The sequence below is a fragment of the Pimephales promelas genome, chromosome 19 (assembly GCF_988280905.1).
Source record: "Pimephales promelas chromosome 19, fPimPro1.hap1.1, whole genome shotgun sequence".
NCBI lineage: Eukaryota > Metazoa > Chordata > Actinopteri > Cypriniformes > Leuciscidae > Pimephales > Pimephales promelas.
In genome coordinates this window covers 1,050,553-1,073,455 of record NC_142787.1, presented here as the reverse complement: position 1 = coordinate 1,073,455, position 22,903 = coordinate 1,050,553, and the positions used below count along the sequence as shown (strand labels likewise).

General features: G+C 38.1%; 1 protein-coding gene across 9 annotated transcripts in view; it reads right to left on the bottom strand.

The window, feature by feature from the left end:
* The window catches only part of rapgef6 (Rap guanine nucleotide exchange factor (GEF) 6), a 110,609-nt gene that overhangs the window by 81,373 nt on the left and 6,333 nt on the right, over window positions 1–22,903 (bottom strand). For 7 of the 9 annotated variants that reach the window (XM_089124028.1, XM_089124022.1, XM_089124029.1 and 4 more), the window contains exons 2-6: window positions 20,262–20,332; window positions 19,014–19,070; window positions 17,951–18,034; window positions 10,556–10,625; window positions 4,022–4,159 (exon numbers count right to left, since the gene is read on the bottom strand). In XM_089124028.1, coding sequence (XP_088980154.1) covers window positions 4,022–4,159; window positions 10,556–10,625; window positions 17,951–18,034; window positions 19,014–19,070; window positions 20,262–20,332 — 420 coding nt within the window. Of the gene's footprint in view, window positions 1–4,021; window positions 4,160–10,555; window positions 10,626–14,282; window positions 14,614–17,950; window positions 18,035–19,013; window positions 19,071–20,261; window positions 20,333–22,903 lie in introns of those variants that run through there. The other 2 variants (XM_089124027.1, XM_089124030.1) reach the window with 2 other exon arrangements.

Sequence of the window (22,903 nt, the reverse complement as noted above, 5' to 3'; positions counted from 1 at the left end):
AAGTCATTTCAACACTCATTTCATTTCAACTCAACAGCAGACACAGGCTCTCCGACACTGTTGGATATTGTTGCACAGTTCACATGAAGATGCACCCATTCAAGAGTGGTTATTATCCAATACATCATCGATCAATCATCAATCATCATTCTCCTTTCCATTCAGGAGCACAGATACTTGTTTTCAGCTCCATGAATTAAATTTAAAAAAATATCTTCACAAGTGAAAAGCTGCATTTTGTTTCTAAGCAATGAGGTTTTAACGTTGCTGTTTCTGAAGTAATTACACTCACAGCTTGAGGTTTGTATAGAGACGCAGGTAATCACACACGCACATTCATTGAATTAATTCAAATAAACCTAAACTTACTTTTTACAGAATTCTAGATATAATGACCGAGATAAAATCAAATCAACCACGTTACTCGTATCAAAAGCGATCACCTGTGGAGTCCTTCTAGTTTTGATGGAGATTAATGTAAACAGATGTCAGATATGAGCGAGGTTTTAAAGTCCCGCTGTGGTGAAAATAGTTGCATATCCACAGAACCACGGACACTAAATGAGGCAAGGGTGTCGAGTTACATTCAAGATATTTCAAGACATTTTTTTTCACCAGACTTTTCTTTTTTTAAATATGTCATTTTGATGGTCCCTTTAACACGTTATGTTGACTATAAGTAACATTGGACCAACATCTCTACTAACTCTCCTTATAGTGTGTTGAGTATTAGTAAAGTATTAGTAGAGTATTAATAGAGTATTAGTAGAGAAGAGTATTAGTAGACTGGTAGGGTTAGAAGTTGATATGTAGTTGCAAAGTTACTTATAGTCAGTAGAATACCTGTTGAAGAGCATCACAATAAAGAGTCAACAGATATTAAGCAGACAGTCTACTAATACTCTAGAAATACTCCACCAATAATCTACTAATACTCTACCATTACTCTATCAATACTCTGCTAATAAGCTACCAATACTCCACCGATACTCCACCAATACTCTACTAATGCTCTACCAATAGTCTACCAATACTCCACCGATACTCTACCGATGCTCTACCGATATTCCACCGATACTCCACCGATACTCTACCGATACTCTAATGCTCTGCCAATACTCCACTAATACTCCACCGATACTCTACCGATATTCCACCGATACTCCACCAATACTCCACCGATACTCTACTAATGCTCTACTGATACTCTACCAATACTCCACTGATACTCTACCAATACTCTACTAATGCTCTACCGATAGTCTACCAATACTCCACCAATACTCCACCGATGCTCTACCGATATTCCACCGATACTCTACCGATACTCTAATGCTCTGCCAATACTCCACTAATACTCCACCGATACTCTACCGATATTCCACCGATACTCCACCAATACTCCACCGATACTCTACTAATACTATACTAATGCTCTACTGATACTCTACCAATACTCTACTAATGCTCTACCGATAGTCTTCCAATACTCCACCGATACTCCACCGATGCTCTACCGATATTCTACTAATGCTCTACCAATATTCCACCAATATTCCACCAATACTCCACCGATACTCTACCGATGCAATACCGATACTCTACTAATACTCTACCGATACTCTACTAATGCTCTACCAATACTCCACCGATACTCTACCGATATTCTACGATACTCTACTAATACTATACTAATGCTCTACCGATACTCTACTAATAATCTACTAATATTATACTAATGCTCTACCAATACTCCACCAATACTCTCCCAATACTCTATCAATACTCCACCGATACTCTACTAATGCTCTACCGATAGTCTACTAATGCTCTACCAATACTCTCCCAATACTCTATCAATACTCCACCGATACTCTACTAATGCTCTACCGATAGTCTACTAATGCTCTACCAATACTCTCCCAATACTCTATCAATACTCCACCGATACTCTACTAATGCTCTACCGATAGTCTACTAATGCTCTACCAATACTCTCCCAATACTCTATCAATACTCCACCGATACTCTACTAATGCTCTACCGATAGTCTACTAATGCTCTACCAATACTCTCCCAATACTCTATCAATACTCCACCGATACTCTACTAATGCTCTACCGATAGTCTACTAATGCTCTACCAATACTCCACCGATGCTCTACCGATACTCTACTAATACTCTCCTGATACTCTACTTGTACTCTACTTGTACTCTACTGAGAGTAAGTTGATTTGTAGTTACTTAGTCAACAGAATGTTGAAAAGGGACCCTCGAAATAAAGTGTTAGCCACACTTTTAACTGTTCATGACATATGGAGACGCACAGACGCAGTGACAGCAGAAACTGGTGAACCATCGAAGCTTGACTGACATTCAGCGGCCCAGACGAGTTTCAGTCTGACAGGAAACGACACCAAAGACACGCGTTCTGCTCTAGTTTGCATGCCTTGTTTACTTTCTCACTGCTGATCACTTCACATATGAGCTGACTATTCACATATGGCCTGTCTATTCATGTTCTCTAAAATACATTTTTGGGGGGGATCAAATAACTCCCCTGATATCATCAAGAAAAAAGTCTGAGTTTTGTATTATCTCTTAGGAAAAAAACAATACCTTAGTCTAAGTTTCACTGCTTATATTTTGTGTGCCAAATTCAATGTCATGTGGTGCAACTCTCGAAAACACTGAACGACATTTACTAATTAAGAATTTCTGATAATTGTTTGAATAAAAAACTTAAACCGTTTCAAAAATTCTGATTAAGATGTGCACACACACACACACACTCCATGTAAAAGAATGTTAATTTCTCTACTTGACATTCATTTGAATTAAAACTTTAAAAAAGCATATTATACAAACCTTTTTTTTTCTTCTGTATTGATTTAGAATTAGGACAGAAGAATTTTGCATATAAATAAATATCGATATCTGCCAATAATGTCTTAGTAAGATAATATTTAAATGATTAGTTTATATCAAAAGTAAAAAAAAAATATTGAGAGATGAACAAATAAACCTTCCTCAAAAGCCTGATGATCATATTTGATACTCGTGATTTTTCTAAAAAAAAATATGTATGATAATCAAGTAAAACCAAAGTCTGAAATATTACTAACAATATCAAAGTTATTCTTATGTTTACTTGATTAAATCAGTGCAGATTCGACAGCAGACACACACGAGCTGAAGGAGGACGTTTGTCCAAATACACTAGTCTCATAAAATCAATAGTTTTGATCATGTTGATCCTTTAGAGGCCTTAGAAATACAAAATGTGATACAGTGGGGATTATTGGGTAGTTTAATGTTTGGCCTTGGATGTTCAATAAACATGTGCATATGTTGACCAACACATTACACTAACCAGCTGACAAAAACAAAGTACATCCACAGTGAACAAAGAGAGGATGAGCTCTCACCTGCCACACACACACACACACACAGTACAGTACAGTCTCTGCTAACTAACGGCACAAAGCCTCGTGTCCAAGAACTGAGGAGTGTGTCCAACAGATTACTGAGAAGCCTAACTGACAGACAGATCACATCAGCGGAAGAAACTCATCAACACACGAACGTGTTGAACTTCACTCGACTTCATTTCTCAGACATTAGACCACAAAACCAGTCGCATATCTCTCAGATATATCAGTGGCAATAGCCAACAACACACAGTACGGGTCAAAATGATCGATTTTTATTTTTATGCCAAAAAGCTCATGTTCCATGAAGATATTTTGTACATTTCCTACCGTAAATATATCAAAAATGTATTTTTGTGAGTGGATGCAGCAAAAACTTTCTCAAATGTTTACATTTTTTTTGCACCCTAAGGTGTATCTCGGCCAAATATTGTTCTATCCTAACACACCATACATCAACGGAGAGCTTATTTACTCAGCTTTCTGATGATATATACATCTCAATTAAATAAAATGTACCCTTGTGAATGGTTTTGTGGTCCAGGGTCACATATAAACTGTAGAAAGGATCTTATATCGGAGCTCTTACCGCGTCCGAGGCGTCCTGGGCGTCTACGATGAGTTGTCGCTCTCCTCCGGCGTTCACCTTATGGAAGCGGCGTCGCGAGTGTCTCTGAGGTCCGTGTCTCTGCAGAGCGTCGTCGTCGCTCTCGCTGGCGTTCTCCACCTGTGAAGAAGAGCCGGCGTCAGAAGCCTCGGGGTCTTGGTTGAACATCCAGTTCTTCCAGACCACCGAGAGCCTGTGCAGGCGCAGGAGACTCATGTGGACGGCATTCGTGGAGTCACGGGGCGAGAGAAAGCGAGTGTGTGTCGGGTCGAGGAGTTTAACACACAGCAGAGCTGCAGTCAGGCCGCAGCTTCCTGTAGGAAACCGTAAATACACAAATATCCTCTGCGAGCTGAAGCAACACGAGCCTCTGAAGCGACTGTCTACATTAGTGCGAATACTTTTGAAAAGCGGCGTTTTCGTTTAAAGCACTCGCCAGAAAACCCTAACTACGCGACTGCTCGCATGTTTTGCCGAAATGTGTGCAGGACTGTGATATGAAGAGTGTGTACGGTCAAGCTACTACTAGGGATGCACTGATATGAAAATTTTGGCCGGCCCGATACCGATAACTGATAATTCTTTATATTTGAAAGCCGATGACCGATATATCGGCCGATAAATTTAAATCCAAATTTGTATCTAATTTTGAGAGCCTGATTACAAAAACAAAAGTCTCACAAGCGCACGATTATAATGATGTTCTCATTTTAGTGTTGTATAGACGATATGACAGATTTGCGCTGCACATGTTGTACCAAACCATATTTTAATTTTTTTAAAGAAATTTCAATAATATTTCAAGAAAATCAAAAATATAAACAGTGCTCAACAGGTGTCTCAGCTGAGGGGAATAATACATTACCCAGATAGCAAACTGACATTGAATCAACGTGGAAATATGACATTGAAACAACGTTGATCTGACATAGTTTTGCTCATCGAATTAACGTTGAACCAACGTCAGACGCGTCATTCTTTCAAAACTAACGGAAAATCAACTTGAAATCAACATGTTGTTTCAACGTTATGAAAGCAAACCAATTTTCGATTTCATTTAGCTTTGAAGAATGCCGCGTCTGACGTTGGTTCAACGTTAATTCGATGAGCAAAATCAACGTTGTTTCAATGTCATGAGAGACGTCGTTTCCACGTTGATTCAATGTCAGTTTGCTGTCTGGGTATTTATCGGCTTTAATATATTGGCCACATTTTCTTACCAGGCCGATAACGATAACATTAAAAATGAACATATATCGGCCGATACCGATATGCTGGCCGATATATCGTGCATCCCTAGCTACTACTATATGCAGTAAACACAGGTGATGCCACAACAGCTGAACCTCGAAACCAAAAAGAGCTCGCACAAATAAAGGGAAAGTGCTAGTATTTGTGAAACTAAAGCCGCCAGTAGGTGGCAGTGTCGTAATAAGTGAGTCATTGAATCATTCATTCAACCGATTCATTCAAACCAGCTGATTAATTCATGAAAGAAGCAAGTGTCCACTGACTTTATGACTGAGTCATTGAATCATTGACTCACTCGATTTGTTCAAAAACGGGGAATCATTCGAGAACGAAACACCGCTATGTGTTGCTGGGAAACTTTTCTGCTTTGTTTTAGACTACTTTCAGCGGCAAAATAAGAGTAAAACAGTCAAAATTGACAAAGTTGTGTCTAAAAATGATCAACTTATTTATTTCAAAAACAGTGAATCATTCGAGAGCAAAACAACGCTATGTTGACTAAGTTTGCAACTCAAAAGTTTTTGGTGGTAACGATGCCAATCTCTAAACCAGGAGCTACAGTACTTTGGTTTATTTGCCTGTAAATAACCTTGGCAAGTTATAGTTAGGTATAGGTGCTCAAGTGAAAAAAGTATAATTTTTTACAAAAAAGTCAAGTTACATATTGTTGATTATATTTTAATTAAATACACTATTTGAAATCAGTATCAACAAAATCCATCTTAACATTTATCAAAATCAATTTACACTGCAATTACAATTGCCTAAATAATGTTATGAGATTAGATTAATATTCTAAATATAACATTTCTATATAAAGAAATGTTGGCGGTAAATGAAATGTTACTATTATATATAAAACTAAAGCTGCCAGTAGGTGGCAGTGTCGTAATATGTGAGTCATTGAATCATTCATTCAATCGATTCATTCAAACCAGCTGATTCATTCATTAAAGAAGCAAGAGTCCACTGATTTTATGACTGAGTCATTGAATTATCGACTCACTCGATTTGTTCAAAAACGGTGAAGCATTCGAGAACGAAACACCGCTATGTGTTGCTGGGAAACTTTTCTGCTTTGTTTTAGACTACTTTCAGCGGCAAAATAAGAGTAAAACAGTCAAAATTTACAAAGTTGTATATAAAAATTATCAACTTATTCTTTATTGAATTGATGTATAAAATGTTCATCACATTTGCAATCGTGTTGATATTCGAGAAAACAGCGCTCTTGCTTTGTGTGATATTGCTTAATTATACTATTATACTATACAAAATATTCAAGGGCAATTCATATCCTGAAATTTGGGGGAGTTTTTAATAATTTTGGTGACGTTTACGAGCTTAAGTCAACACTGTCAAACAACATCATTGGGAGAGCCTCGTGTGGTCTCGCAAAATTATAAAGATTACGTTGGTGGGATCTTGCTTAATTGAGAAATTTAAACAAAAACTAAAATATGGACTAAAAACAAGTCTAGCAAAAAGGGCAGAGGGGTCTATCTGTGCTTCGGCCTAATGCTTGTCATCTAAAAACCTTGACAGATAACTCAAAATAAGGACGAGTTTAGGACGACAGCTGAACATGTCCATAAATCAGCAGAAGACGAGGGTGGAAACAGTGTGTGAGGATCTCAGAGGGACCAGGCTGGGGTGTGTGTGTGAGTGTGTGTGAGAGAGAGAGTGGTGTCGCCCTCTGCAGGTCAGGGGGAGAATCACACCACAGCTTCAGTGAGCCAAACTTAATTATTAATAAATTAATTCTAACACTTCAGTAAAAACCTGTTGATGAGTAAATCCCTTAACAAATGCGGTGAAAAACTAATAGATCTAATGGGATATTCAATGTAATTTCTCAGCAAAATAGTGTTAAAATGTACAGTTTTAGCAAGAACAATTATTCTTAAAATTTACAGCAAAAACCATAAATAGAAATTCCCAGAATTCCCTGTGTGGCAGCTCACTTTAGATGTTCTTTCTTAGTTTCTTCTTCTAAGTTGGGGTTTAATGCTGCCTCTATGAATGTTGTTAAATGAATGTTTATTGCATTATTTTAGTGTCATGTTTGTATTTGTGTGAATGAAATACAGGTGAAACAAAAAAAATTGAATATCGCGCAAAAGTTCATTTATTTCAGTAATTCAACTTAAAGGTGAAACAAATATATTATATATTATATACATGCAAAGTGAGATACTTCAAGCCTTTATTTGTTATAATTGCGATGATTATGGCTTACAGATATGAAAACCCCAAATTCAAACTTAGAATATTGTGAAAAGGTTTCGTAAACCATAATCATCACAATTATAACAAATAAAAGCTTGAAATATCTAACTTTGCATGTAATGAGTCTATATAATATATTAGTTTTAAGTTGGAATTACTGAAATTAATGAACTTTTGCACCATATTCTATTTTTCCGAGTTTCACCTGTATATTAACCTTATGTCAGATAATTAATCATATGGGGGTTTCTAAACTTAAAATATTGCTCCCATATTTTTACAGTACAGATCTGGCAACCCCAGCTGCCGTTTCTACAGTAAAACTGCCCTTGGTTTTACAGAACGCTCAACTGTGCATGTGACGTAAAAGCAGACTTTATAAGCTTCTTCATAGGTGTAATTAAAGCGTGTGTGTTTCAGCTCTGCTCAAACCCAAACACTTGTAAGTCTCGTAGGATAAAAGTGTCTATTAATGGGAAAATCCAGACCAGATAGTGGACGAGTCGGAGGAATATTGATCATAAATTACGCTTTTATTGAAACCTATCAATAAAATGCTGACTATTCCAGCCAATATATGTGTGCTTTGTGATGCGTGTCAGATCACTGATCAGTCGTTTATGGGCAGGGCTGGGTGTCGAGTTTCTACTTTATGCGCACTGCCACTGACCCAATTGTCTCGATACCATCGAGTATCATTAAATGTCTCATCTTCGGTGCTTTTCCGTTTAATACTCTCACTTTGATAACATTTCATTAGAGAGAAACTATCCTCAACTCACAGAAGAAGGTCTGCACGGCAACCCGTCCTAATAAAGATTTGGTTTAACTATTGGTTGCAATACTATTAAACATAATAATAATAATAATACAATTATTATTAAAACTAATTTTCTTCCATGTTTTAATTTTAACAGTGAACCACTGTTGAGTAGCACTTGTTTGTTTGTTTTATACTTTTTTTAATTATAAAAAAGGACAGCCAATGAGAGAGCTAGATTACTTCAGGACAGCCAATGGGAGAGCTAGAACAGAGATGAATCCTGAGCTTTCATTTTCAGTGAGAGTTCATGACCATCAGCCCATGCAAGATAAAGCTCATATAATGGTTCATTTCCTAAACCACGCCGGAGAACGACAGATAAGACAGTATATTATTACACACACACACACACACACACACACACTCCAGCTCTACCCTGTGGAGACACTGATTTTTTTTCACTGAGAACTGAATGTAAAGGTTTTGACCACACAATAATTGCATGGATTTGCAATTAATTGAAAATGTATTAGAGATTCAATTTATATTAAATGCAACTTTAAAGTGTTTTTTGACCCAGTAGTTTTGACCCATTACTTTTGAAATAAGTTTAAAGTGCACTGCTGACAAGCATTTATGGTTCAATAAAATGCACTTTAACTTCTTTGTCATCATGTATTTAAGCATATGTGTAATCGCAAAATTATAAAGATGAAGTAGCAAAGGTACATTTAAAATATATTAACTTAATAAATGGTTACTTTGTTTACGCATACACACACATACACATACCCACACTCACACCCACTCACATACACACTTAGATCAAACACGTAAATCACGTAAAATGTCACTTCTGGAATTACAAGATGGCTCACTACTGCACTATGTTGGTTTGTATGTATGTTTGACTGTTTAATAAAAAACAATGTGTATATATATATATATATATATATATATATATATATATATATTAATACATAAATAAATAAAGAGAAACGGAAAGACGGAAAAAAAATTAAAAAATAAAATAAAATATATTGAATGTAATATCGAATAACACATTACAAATCCAAGTACTTTTAGGTGTGCTTTAGTATGTCAACACAACAAACTTAATTTGACATTATTATAAAGTCTACCGTTTAAACGTCATGTATGTTTTTTACATTAATAGTTTGTTGGAAAAATGAGTTTCAAAATCCTCGAGCCAATCTGCCGTTTCTGTGTTTACTCACTTTGCTGGGGAAGTTCATGTAAGACAAATCTGCGCGGATTTAGCGCAAATACACAACTTGTGATCCTCATGATATATTAAATACAGCGTAATGCACAGAATCTGCTGATTTCTGGCTCACTTGAACACACGCACGTCACTACGCAACAAATAACGGTGCGCATGTTCACTTGCATTGAAATATTAGCGAATATTAAAAAGCATTCGTGAACAGAAAAGAGCATCCTACATGTTCTGTGTGCTGTACTGATCTGTCCTAAAACACATTTTTAGTAAAAAAAAAAAAAAAATTTAAAAAGCTGTTAAAATCGATTGCCTATTTTTTCGTTTTCAATACTTGTGTTGGTTGGTCCGATCAATTTGCAATGAATTTCCGAACGTAAAGTGACAGCGCTAGCAGTCAGTGGCACCGCGAGGATCGCGCGGGGAGATTACTCGCGACGCCGGCTGATTTGAAAGTCTGCTGTAATTTTAAGTAGCCTCCACTGTAAACACTGCCTTAGTTACACTATTAATCTCATACAATATACAGAGTAACGATAGCACTGAAACTTCACTAACATTAGCTTGCATTCGTTTGGGAACCTGATAGCTGAAGTTAGCAATGAAATGGTATGAAAATAGCGAAAACGTAAAAGTTCATAACCTACATTTTGCTGACTAAATTACTAAATGCAATTTGTAATAGTTTTCTAAAGTAACTTCATCACTTGAAGGAACACTCATGGACGAAGGCGGACGAAGGCGAAGGAGCAATACGGCCGTTAAAACGCCCAGGGAATGCGGCTAGAAAGTGATATTCAGTTGGTGGTCATATACAATTTGATGATGGGAGAAAAACTTACACAGTGTAGCTTTAATTTCTTTTCGACTGAAGAAAGAAAGACATGAACATTTTGTATGGTGTGAGTGAGATTAAATGATCAGGAGATTTTCATTCTGAAGTGAACTGATCCTTTAAGGAAGCATGTTTTGGATGCTTTAGTCTTTGTGCCGTCAGTCTGAACGTCTGACGTGTGTGTAACGCGCCACTCACCACAATCATCTCAGACGGCTCTAAAGTGATGCATTCACAGCCTCTTCTTCCTCCACGCTGAGTCCCGAAACTGCAGACACACACAGAGACACGAATCAGGGCAACAAATCTCACACACATATCAAATCTCAATCAGAAAAACATGTTTTTATTTCCACAAACACAGTCAATAATGCCCAACTGAGCCTTCGCTGGGAGTTTGATTGACAGGTGATCTGACCAATCATAATCCTCCATCCACCGAATCCGTCATTTTGTCAGACAAAGCCGTCAGGAGAGTTAGTAGATTAACGTTGGAGGATTTGAACTTGAGAAACTGTGTGTGCTGACGTCTTTCCACGGTTAAAACAACATTCCTTCTGATGTTCATTCATGTTTATTTGATGCTCTAAAGGAACTAGAACGAAGAGATGATCGGATCACGAGCGGCTTTAACTGAGCGATCTGTCACACACATTAAAGAGACACAAAACGCTATTTATTAAAAAGAAATCTTTAAAAAATTACTAAATTTGAAAGTTGAGACTTTGTTTCATATCAAAAGTATCCTGATTTGACGCTTTAAGCTTGACGTCGACAAGTTGCTGATCATAAAAAATTATCTTAGATAGATAGGTTCATTTTGTTCGTTGAATGAACCAAATTACACGAAAAAAGATTTGTTCATTTTGATGAACGAGTTCAAACAGGAGAGTCACGAACGCGCATCACAGAACAGAGCAAGACAAGCATTTGAGCTTATAATACTTAAACTTTGTTATTTAATTATTAAATGAGCGATCGTTTCGCTTGATAAGACCCTTATTCATCGTCTGGTGTCGTTTAAAGCCCTTTGAACAGTTTGCACTGAAACTGTTTTTTGGACCTTGAATCGTTTGGTCCCCATTGAAGTCCATTATATGGAGAAAATCCTGGAATGTTTTCATCAAAAACCTTCATTTCTTTTCGACTGAAGAAAGAAAGACATGGACATCTTGGATGACACGGGGGTGAGTAAATTATCAGCAAAAGTGTTTTCAAAAGTGAACTACTCCTTTAATACCTTAAATTAAAAAAGGAGGAAAAATCCAACCTTCAAGGACACCAATTTTTTATGTATTGTAAATAAATAAATAAATGTTCTTCCTTAAAATACAGGGTGCATAAGTCAGGACACCCCTGTGTTAAACCCCTTATAGAGTCAGACACATTTATATCTTTAAAGGCCAGTTATTTCATGGATCCAGGACACTAATCCTGATAAAGTTCCCTCGGCCTTTGGGATTAAAATATCCAACATCATCACACACCCTTCAGCACACCTAAAGATCGGCATGGTTTTATTTAGTTAGCCCAATAGCTGGTTTGATTAGCATTGAGAGATGATCTTATGGAAAGTACAACAAGCTCATTTCTAACTAATCTTTCTTTCTTTCAAACCAACTTCGTTTCTTTCTAACTAATCTTTATTTTTTCTTTCTACCTACTCTTTCTTTCAAACCAACTTCTATTTTAATTCAAAGGCTAGGGGATTTTTTTAACTTTAACTTTATAAGTCATATTGAAATGGACACAAAGGAATCAATAAGAGGAATCTAAATTTTGATTTTATAACAAGCATCCGATTCCTGACCTCGAGTATATTAGAACAAGTATTTTCGATCCCCAACCCTATCCATGGCTCAGGCGGTGCTTGTCATCAGTGTTGCCATGAAATAGACTTTCAGTTTCTCTCTCAGTGCAGACGTGTGTGTATTGTGTGAGCAGAGCCAGGCGGGGTCAGAGGTCAAGTGTGTTTGACATCTTTTCACACTCCAGTGAGCCTGAAGTCTGCCGTCAGATGAAGGGAAAAGCTGTCGGGAGTGTTGGAGCTCATGCACTCCTCTCAGTGGATCAGCACTGGTCCTACAGCCACTGTCAGCTCAATCATCTCCTGCCAAACTCCCTGGACCTCCTTACTGGTGCTTACTGGGTCAGTCTTCACTAGTACTGGTGTTTACTGGGTCAAGCCCCTTTCACACAGAGAGTCGGGAAATACACGGATAAAGTGACCGGGTTCTTCACTGACGCTTCAGTTCACGGTCAAGTGCAAGATAAGATGTAAGTAGCTAAACTAAACATTTCATATTTGACAGTTTTTTTAGGTCATAAATGTTAAATGAATGACAAAAATAATCAGGCATACTAATATACTGAAAATAGGCTTATGTAATGTGATTCATGAAGGGCTCGAATTCTAATCATTCCCGTAGGTCTCCCATTTATAATGCGGGATATTCCCGCAATCGTAATCCACACAACTAATCAGTGCTCACGCGCTCTCTGGGATGATTTCGACACAAAACTAAAGTGCTAACTTTTTTAGTCATACCCTCATTGGGGGCGGAGCCACAGACAGATTCATGTCACATACTGGTCACACAAATTTCAGTTCAGTTAGACCCAGATATGTTCAGTTGTGAAAAAGTTTTTGATTGATGTTTTGACTCCTAACCAATTTTCCACATTAAAATTGTCTTTTTATTTAGGTGATTCTGACATTTTGCGAGCCCTGAATACTCTACTAATGCTCTGCCAATACTCTACCAATCCTTTACTAATACTCTACCAATACTGTACCAATCCTCTACCAAACCTCTACCAATCCTCTGCCAATACTCTACCAATACTCCACCAATACTCCACCAATACTCTACCAATACTCTACCAATACTCCACCAATACTCTACCAATCCTCTACCAATCCTCTACCAATACTCTACCAATACTCCACCAATCCTCTGCCAATACTCTACCAATACTCCACCAATACTCCACCAATACTCTACCAATCCTCTGCCAATACTCTACCAATCCTCTACCAATACTCTACCAATACTCTACCAATACTCCACCAATACTCTACCAATCCTCTGCCAATACTCTACCAATACTCCACCAATACTCTACCAATACTCTGCCAATACTCTACCAATACTCCACCAATCCTCTGCCAATACTCTACCAATCCTCTACCAATACTCTACCAATCCTCTACCAATACTCAATCCTTTACCAATACTCTACCAACACTCTACCAATACTCCACCAATACTCTACCAACACTCTACCAATACTCTACCAATACTCTACCAATCCTCTACCAATACTCAATCCTTTACCAATACTCTACCAACACTCTACCAATACTCCACCAATACTCTACCAATACTCTACTAATACTCTACCAATGCTCCGCCAATGCCCAATGCTTCACCAATACTCTACCAATACTCAATACTCTACCAACACTCTACCAATACTCCACCAACACTCTACCAATACTCCACCAATACTCTACTGAGAGTTAGTTGACTTGTAGTTACTTATAGTCTACAGAATGTTCAAAAGGGATCCTTAAAATAAAGTGTCATTGAGTCATCTGTGAAAATGAAACAAGAGTGACTTGTGCAGTGAGTACACGAGCAGCTCATCGAGTGTGATATAAAGCGACAGGTTTGAACTGAACATCAGCAGAAGTGAGTCTAAACTGAGCTTCCTCTTCCTGATCCTGATGATGTTCAAAACACAACACAGAAGTGACAAAAGAGAGTGCTGACGCTGAACCCACAAACCACCGGCAGCCTGGGATTGTGTCACGCTGGGAAAACAACACACACACACAACCCACAGATTTGAGTTCTGTGAGCAGACCCCGTACACACACAACACACACAGATCTGAGTTCAGTGAAGCCGCTGTTACTCACAGTAAAGGAAGCCGTCAGCGAACGGGAGACAGCTGAGAGAGGAACGGCTCACACCCCTCCGGTTCGGCTCACACACACACACACACACACCTCTTTCACCTGTGTGTGTCCGTTAGGAATGAACGTGCTGCTACAGGAGCTCAATGCCCTCCAGCGGGAGTCGAGATCAGAGTCGCTTCAGGCCCAGAGCAGAAACAATGCAGACAAACCAGACTAAAGCATCCGAGATATTCTTCACCTGATCGTTCGACTCTCCCGTGCCGACGAGAACAGGCTCTTACTGGAGAGTGTGTGTGAGACATTGAGTGAGGATTCCCCTGTGCTGACGACGAGCGGCCTCTTACTGGAGAAAAACATGAGCTGCAACACTGCCAGAAATGAAAGAATGAAAGTTCTGAAATCCTGAAAGGAAACGACTCTTAGATAAGCAAACTAACCAGTTCTCCTCTGTGGCATTTACGTGTGTGTGTGTGTGAGAGAGAGAGAGAGAGAGAGAGAGAGAGAGAGAGAGAGTGAGTGAGTGTGTGTGTGTGTAGAGAGAGAGAGAGTGAATGAATGAGTGAGTGAATGAGTGAGAGAGAGTGTGTGTGCGCTTCCTGTCTCCATGTGTTCATGATACACAGCTGGAAAACTCGAGCGACAGGAGTTCCTCATTCCTCATTCCCACTGACCCCTACAGGGGTCAGCAAACAGACAGAACACACACACACACACATCCCTTTATGCTTCAGGACAAGAGTCAAGACACACCCACAATCAAAACAAACACTGCAGCCACGAGGCTTTATATGTGTGTAAACCAAACCAAACAACACAAACCATTTTAGGGCCTTTTAACTATTTGTCAGTCCCTCCAGAAAAACGCGATTATGCGATCGCTGAATTCAATGCAAAATCATCCAAAGTCCGCATATTTATGCGGGGGCCGCATTTTTTCAAATACGCCTCACTTTCGCCGCATAAATTGCCGATTTCCGTGCAAAATATGCGGGGTTTGCATAATTTCATAATCCTCGCATTTTCGTTGCAAAAAAAAAGTCACATGTATCTTAGCAGAAAGTTGAAAAATGTTGCGTTTGCTTCATAAGAGCAGCCATTTCCCCCTGTTTCCATGGGAACGTTATGAAGTGACGCAAATACGCGACGCCAGACAGACTCACGGAGGCGATTGACATCTCACAAATCGAACTCGTATAACTGTCTGTCGAACGGTCTACCTTCACATCGTTACTTAACAACATAAGATAAAAGTAGTAGCATCAAACAGAAATTACCCGCACACATGGGGTGTTCGACAGTTCAACAGGGAGCGCGCAGCTCTTAAAGGGGCCACACCTTATTTACACTCTTACAGTCTGAAATAAAACAAGATGAGAAATTAAATATTCCCAGCACTTTCCATGATGTAGTATGCTTGTTTATCAAAGGAAGTAATAAGAAATGACTCTTATATTAACAGGATGTTGGGGGAATCACTTTTTTTCTCTTTTTCATCAAACCGCAATTTTTGCAAGTTCCCTCAATTTTTGTAAATTCCAGCAATTTCATTGCATAAAATTGCATAAATATCCCACATATTCCATCGCATTTTTAAAGAAAACTGGCCGCATAATCAATCAATTTTTGCCCGCAAAAATCACAAAAAAAAACTCCGTGTTTTTCTGGAAGGACTGAATACTATTATGGTAAATGTTAAATATAAATCGCAAATTTTTTCACAAATTTTTGGAAATTACCACCACAAAATCAGTCATTTTGATCGCAAAAATCACAAAAAAAAATCGTGAAATCCTGGAGGGACTGATTTATCTAGCAAACTTCATACTAGTGATGATTTGAATATATATATAATCTCAATTTTGAATATTAGAAATAGTTTCAAGACTCATTTTCCGCTTTTCACACACCGATAGCAGCTGCGCTTTCTCTCTCTCTCTTTCACACACACCCCAGACAGCAAACTGACATTGAATCAACGTGGAAACGACGTCTCTCATGACATTGAAACAACGTTGATTTTGCTCATCGAATTAACGTTGAACCAACGTCAGACGCGGCATTCTTCAAAGCTAAATGAAAATCTAAAATTGGTTTGCTTTCATAACGTTGAAACAACGCGTTGATTTCCAGTTGATTTTCCGTTAGTTTTGAAAGAATGACGCGTCTGACGTTGGTTCAACGTTAATTCGATGAGCAAAACAATGTCAGATCAACGTTGTTTCGATGTCATATTTCCACGTTGATTCAATGTCAGTCTGCTATCTGGGACACCACAGTGAGAGTTTTAATGAAGTATAGTTTGTCATGTTTAGTGACAACTAAAGTGTGCGATATATTTCATCTGCGATACTATCGTAATTGTTGTTGTAACGATGTGCGATCTGACATTATCGAGTATGTCCCTCACACACACCCAGAGCACATGCACACTACGTGTAGTCCAGTAGATTAGACGCTTTCACCGCGTGATTTAGGGGCTGTTTACACGACAGCGTTTTTAACTTAAAACGTAAATCTTTGTTCGCGTTTTGGCCGTTCGTTTCCATGACAGCGGCGGTTTGGGCGCCCGATACGCAAACTTTTAAAAATGGGTTTCAAAGTGCACGTATTTGAAAACGGTCTCTGTGTAAACAACAAAAATGCAAATCTCTGCATATCATATGTTATCATATGTTCAGTCTGTAGTGTTCCATCGCCATCTAGTGGCCTGGCGGCAGAATACAGTGTTTTCAGTGTGAATCCACGCATCAATGTGATTGGGGATTGTTTTGTCGATGGTGTCGTCTGTACGCGGAAAACTCAAAGGAAAAACTTCTCAGTTTTAACGTTGTCGTGTAAAAGTCCCCTTAGGCCATGTGTCCAGCAAAAGTTTTGTCATGCGGCTGGCGTATTTTTCCATTTGTTTTCAATGGTAGCGCTGCGTTGTTTAAACTTGTTTTTATTTTCCGATGTGGACGTGGTGTCACAGTGTGTTTGTAATGCACGGCAAACCCGCTTTAATGCTATTAGGACGCCGAGCGTATCGTTGCATGAGAGTTGCTAATAAAACCAGTACATACCCAGTTGTTTCAATTCCTTCTACTGGGATCTGACTCACACAACGATTGCCATCTCGAGGATCAAAACACATGACAAGCTGTAGAGAAGGCCGTGGATACGGCACAGTGACGTCAGCCAATCACAGCACTGGCCTTTTATTTCCACTTTTCCTTCAAATTGAGTGTTTTCAACAGAGAGTAGAAATGAGGATGAAAAACAATAAATTTTTCAAATAATGGACATTTTTTGGTCTGAAACTGCCATAAATGATCCAGTGTTGTTATAAGTGACTTGTTTTGCTCATATGGGCATATTTACAGGTTGTTTTTAAGCTATACTGCTCGTGTTCAATAAATAGTGTGAAAAGTGCGATAAAGTTGTAACAAAAGCCTGTATCTAGTTAGTAGGTGGCGGATAATTAGTTGGCCGTTTCTACTAAATATAGTACTAGTTAACATTAATATTATTTTTTTAATGAACAATTAGGAAGTCTAATGCTGGAATGAGAAAAGAGATATGAGATGCATGATGAGGAAGTGAAACCCCTGCTTTTAAACACACACACACACACATTACTAGTATGACATCATCACATGTTTGGTTTCAGTTGTCCACACACACACACATACCAGCATCGGGCCAGGTACATGTGCTCCTTCACCAGCACTGATCCCGAGAGCAGGACGAACCAACACACGGAGATGCTGTCAGCGCTGGAAGACAAACAGGATATGACATCAGCATCGTGACATCATCGCAATACATCACAGTCGTATGAAGGACCCTCGACGTGACATCTTGACATCATGACATCAGCTACAATGTGTCCTTTTTTTCTTGCTAGGGGTCCCTAACCTCATACAATAGCAAAGGCATAGATTGATGACGCAGTGAATAAGCGGAATCGTGAAATTAGTTGTAATGTCGATGGATCTAATTATGTTTATGGATGAGTGAATACATTGGTGTTTTAACATGACTGGGCACGATTGCTAATGAGAAACCGAAATCAGCACCACACGCGAGTCCCGTGGATATAAAGCAATGAGGACATTTCATTCTTTTGTTCACATGGAGACCGCTTTTTTAAAAGTTTGCATATCGGGTGCCCAAAACGCAGCTGTCGTGTAAACAAAGATGTAAGTAGCTAAAATAAACATTTCATAACTGAACATTTTTAAGGTCATTAATGTTAAACGAATGACAAAAATTGAACTGAAAAACTGAACCGAAAACAGGCGTATGTAACGTGACTAATGTAATAATTAGTTTACTGTGATTGTGAGGGACAAGACACGTTACAAAGCCGTTTCATCATGTTAGGCACAAGATTAATAATGAATTGAGAATTAATATACAATTTGTAGCCTTCAGTAAATTAAAAAAAATCTCATATTTAGGAGGAGAAGAGACGGGGCAAGATGAGCCGCCTGAGAGGAAGGGTGATGGACGGAGAGAGCAGGTGTTGACAGGTAATCTACTACTCGCTAACATGGTTTACAAGGCTATTTATTACCTTCTTGGACTGCACAGAGAACTAACCCCCAAACGGAGAGTGACGTCACCAGTCTAAATAATAATTCAAACTCTAGTTATAGATTTACTAACATGATCATTATAAAGGTGTTTAAACGACAAACACATTCACTTGACAATCACATATAGATCATGATATTACAGAGATGTACTTACTAGAAGAGAACGTGGTTTGCATCATAACGCTCATATCTGGCCGTCATGCACATGGACCTGTCACACACACACACACAGAGAGAGAGAGAGAGAGAGTAAGACTTCAACATTTTTAAAGAAGTTAATACTTTTATTCAGCAAGGACGCATTAAAAAAAAACTATGGCAAAATCTCTTTAAAATACATTTACATCACACTTCTAATCCATTACCATATGTACTGACATATCACTTTAAACTTACTGATATATAACTGTAAAATATAATTATTTATTTATTGCACAATGCATATTTCTTCATATTTAGCCTAAAATGTGTTTTATTAGTGAGGATAGTATGATCTCTGTATAATATAATATATATACTTGTATATAAGTATACATGCAATACTCCCACTTTAACACAATTCAAATATATTTAAGCATATCTTTAGTTTAGCACTATTTCTGCACAATTAAAGTGCATTGGTAACACTTTACAATAAGGTTCATTAGTTAACTACATTAGTTAGCATGTACAATATGTGAACAATACTTCTTCAGCATTTATTAATCTTAGTTAATATTAATTCCAACATTTACTAATACGTTATTAAAATCAAAGGTTGTATTAGTTAACATAAGTTAATGGGCTGTGAATTAACATGAACGCACAATGAACAGCTGTATTTATATTAACTAACATTAACAAAGATTAATAAACACTGTAACTAATGCATTGCTCATCGTTAATTCATGTTAGTTAATGCATTTACTAATGTTAACTAATGAACCTTATTGTAAAGTGTTACCAGTGCATTAAAGTACAAAATTAGTTCTTCCAAATTTAGCAGAATCTGTTTAATACACCAAAAGTACAATTGCAGGGTAGCCTATTTATATTAAGCATATAAATAAATGTATTTCAGATACGTATTGTTTTCACTAGGGATGACATGTACAACCTTACAAAAGTTTCTATTTCAAATAAATGTTGATCTTTTGAACTTTCGTTATAAAATAATCCTGAGAAAAACATGTTTGACAGAAATACTGATGATAATCATGCCTGTTTCTTGAGCATCAGATCCTCCTATCAGAGTGATTCTGAAGGGTCATGTGACACTGAACACTGCAGTAATGATGTATGACTTTACTGTATTTTTTGCTCTGGTGAGCCGAAGAGACAAACACATCTCCGACACCGGTGTTTAGTGTGTGTGTGTGTGTGTGTGTGTGTGTGTGTGTGTGTGTGTGTGGCTGAGTCTCACCTGAGCTGGTGTTCTCTGAGGTGGGACAGCACGTCCATGTGGTACAGGTGAGCGTAGATGGTGTTCAGGTCCTAAACGACACACACACACACACACACACACCAGTGAAGAGCTGGTCAAACATCTGTCTTTGTGATTGGCTGATGATGGCGACTGGTGTTTCACCAATTATGCAGCATTTTAGTCAAAACATTTGTAGAGTTTTGTGAATTAGAGTTTAAGTGCAGCATGGGGTTAAAGAAATATCGCATTATTTAATGAGATATCACATTTTTCTTCAATATCGTGAAGCCCAATTACCATCTGATAATAATCCAGCAGAATAAATTGAAGTAAATGATGCAGTCCTCGATTAACGTCTGACTGATGTGAGATTACACAAGAGCCCTGAAGCCTGAAGAGTTGATCATGAATCACAGCTGACAGAAAACTGCCAACGCGCTTCTGAAGAAGCATTTCATTCACACACACACACACACGTGTCTAAACACAGTATAGTTTAGATACTCCTCACTGCAATACAGTTATTATTAAAGGGGTGCTTGATTATAATTTCACTTTTCTAATTGTAGTTAATGTGTAATGTTGCTGTTTGATCATAAACATCTGCAGAGTTACGACGCTCAAAGTTCAGAGCATTTGCTACAACAAGGACTACAACAAACGGCTGATAGAACTACACGAGCTTCAAACCCATTACAAACCCTGTCATTTACATAAACCCCGCCCCCAGAACACGATTCATAGATTATCATGACAGAATATGCTAATCAATGACTAGAAGATAACTACACATACATTCATCAACTAATCGTTCAGAGATGTTCACTTCTCCATCTTTGTCTGACTCCGGTTTGAACATAAAAGGCTAAAAGTTGTTGACATTTTCAGTGAAAATCTAAAATTAAAATAAAATTTATTTAGTAAAAATCCCTTAAATACATCTTTATTTTGTGTAAACAAAAGCATTATCAAAATAAAATATAGTACATTCATTTAGAAAAATGTTTTGACCGACCCGCGAAGGCTTTTGTTCACGCTCGTAGTTTTACAAAAACGTAACTCTCAAGAATTGTTGCATATTATTGCAACTTACAACTACCTCACGAACGATTAATACGGTCAAGAATTTCCCAGGTGAGGACGGAGGATGGTTCACTGCACGAGGTATCAACACAGTCTCAAACAAGCAGATCGTCACATTCCCAGCATTCCTCCACATCAGCAAAACTAACATTTCAGGTTTGACCTCATTCATGTCTGTTTTGTCTCTCCTGACCTAGAGAGGCATTGTAGGTCGTTATAGTGTCACTTTGCAGGCCTCGGTCACATCGTCTGCACGCCGCGATACGAGGCTTTCTCTCAGTGTTGCTGATCACCACTGAAGTTTATCATATGCACAGCTTGGAAATTTAAACATTCAAGAAATTTAAGGAATTCATTTCTGAGTAGGGTTGGGTATCGAGAATCGAGTATCGATTGGAACCGAGACTAACTTTTCGTTTTTCCCGGAATCGTTCAAAAGTTAAAATTTCGATTCCTAGTTTCGATATTCACAGTCCGCCGAGCGGAAGAAGAAACCGCTGAACAACACCAACGAAGAAGCGTCTACCGGAAGTGTTGGCATAACCACGCGAGTCGAACATGAGTAGCTTACGTCGGCGATCCAAAGTGTGGCTTCGCTTTTCTAAAAATAACGAAATCTCGGCAAAATGCAAAATTTGTGACAAAAGGAGTATTTTTACAGGAGTATTTCCTTCAGAAAGACCGTTGGTTAGCAAGGTTAGCTACACTTTTTTGACCCTGCCTCTTAAAAGAATCGGAATTGAGAATCGTTAGGAACCGGAATCGAAACAAGGAATCGGAATCGGAATCAGAATCGTTCAAATTCAAACGATACCCAACCCCATTTCTGAGAGACTCGTACTCAGAGCGCACACACATAAAGCCGTCTCTTAAACATCTCATGGACCAGAGCGATCTCATGAAATTGCGTGTGTATGTATGACACGCCGGCTACACTGCAGACTCAGTCCCTCAGTGTTTTCTGCAGTTTGTTGTTTATGATGATGAGTCTGATTGGACATTGCATTTATAAGGTCAACCGAAGTGTGTGTGATTAGTTATAATTAGAGCCCGACCGATAAAGGATTTTGAAGGCCGATACCGATACAAATATTTTTGGGTTTTGAAATCCGATATATCGGCCGATATTTTTTATTTTATTAAATATTGTTGGATTTCACACACGTGTAAAAGAAAAGCTAACTTTTCTGCACAAGATATGTTTGATACTTTTTTCTCTATGTCTAAATGTTCACTCCTCGCAAGTCTAACTTACATTTTACAATGCAGGGACTGTAACTAGAGATATGCGAGTTATAAATACAGTAATCATTACTTTATTTAGGTAGAAAAAGTTCATTGTGGTTTCCAAGCTCATTAATCTTAACGTTAGCGGTCTTCCACTGATGATAGTGGCATTAGCTAGCTTTGTGGTTAGCTAGTCTATGATGAGCCATAATTTAGCCATAGATAACATCATACTGCAAATTGTAAAACATACATTTTCAATATAACAGGCCAATTGAAGCGTGTTTCATCCGTTTTTATTTTATTTTTTAAATATTCATTTTTCGGCC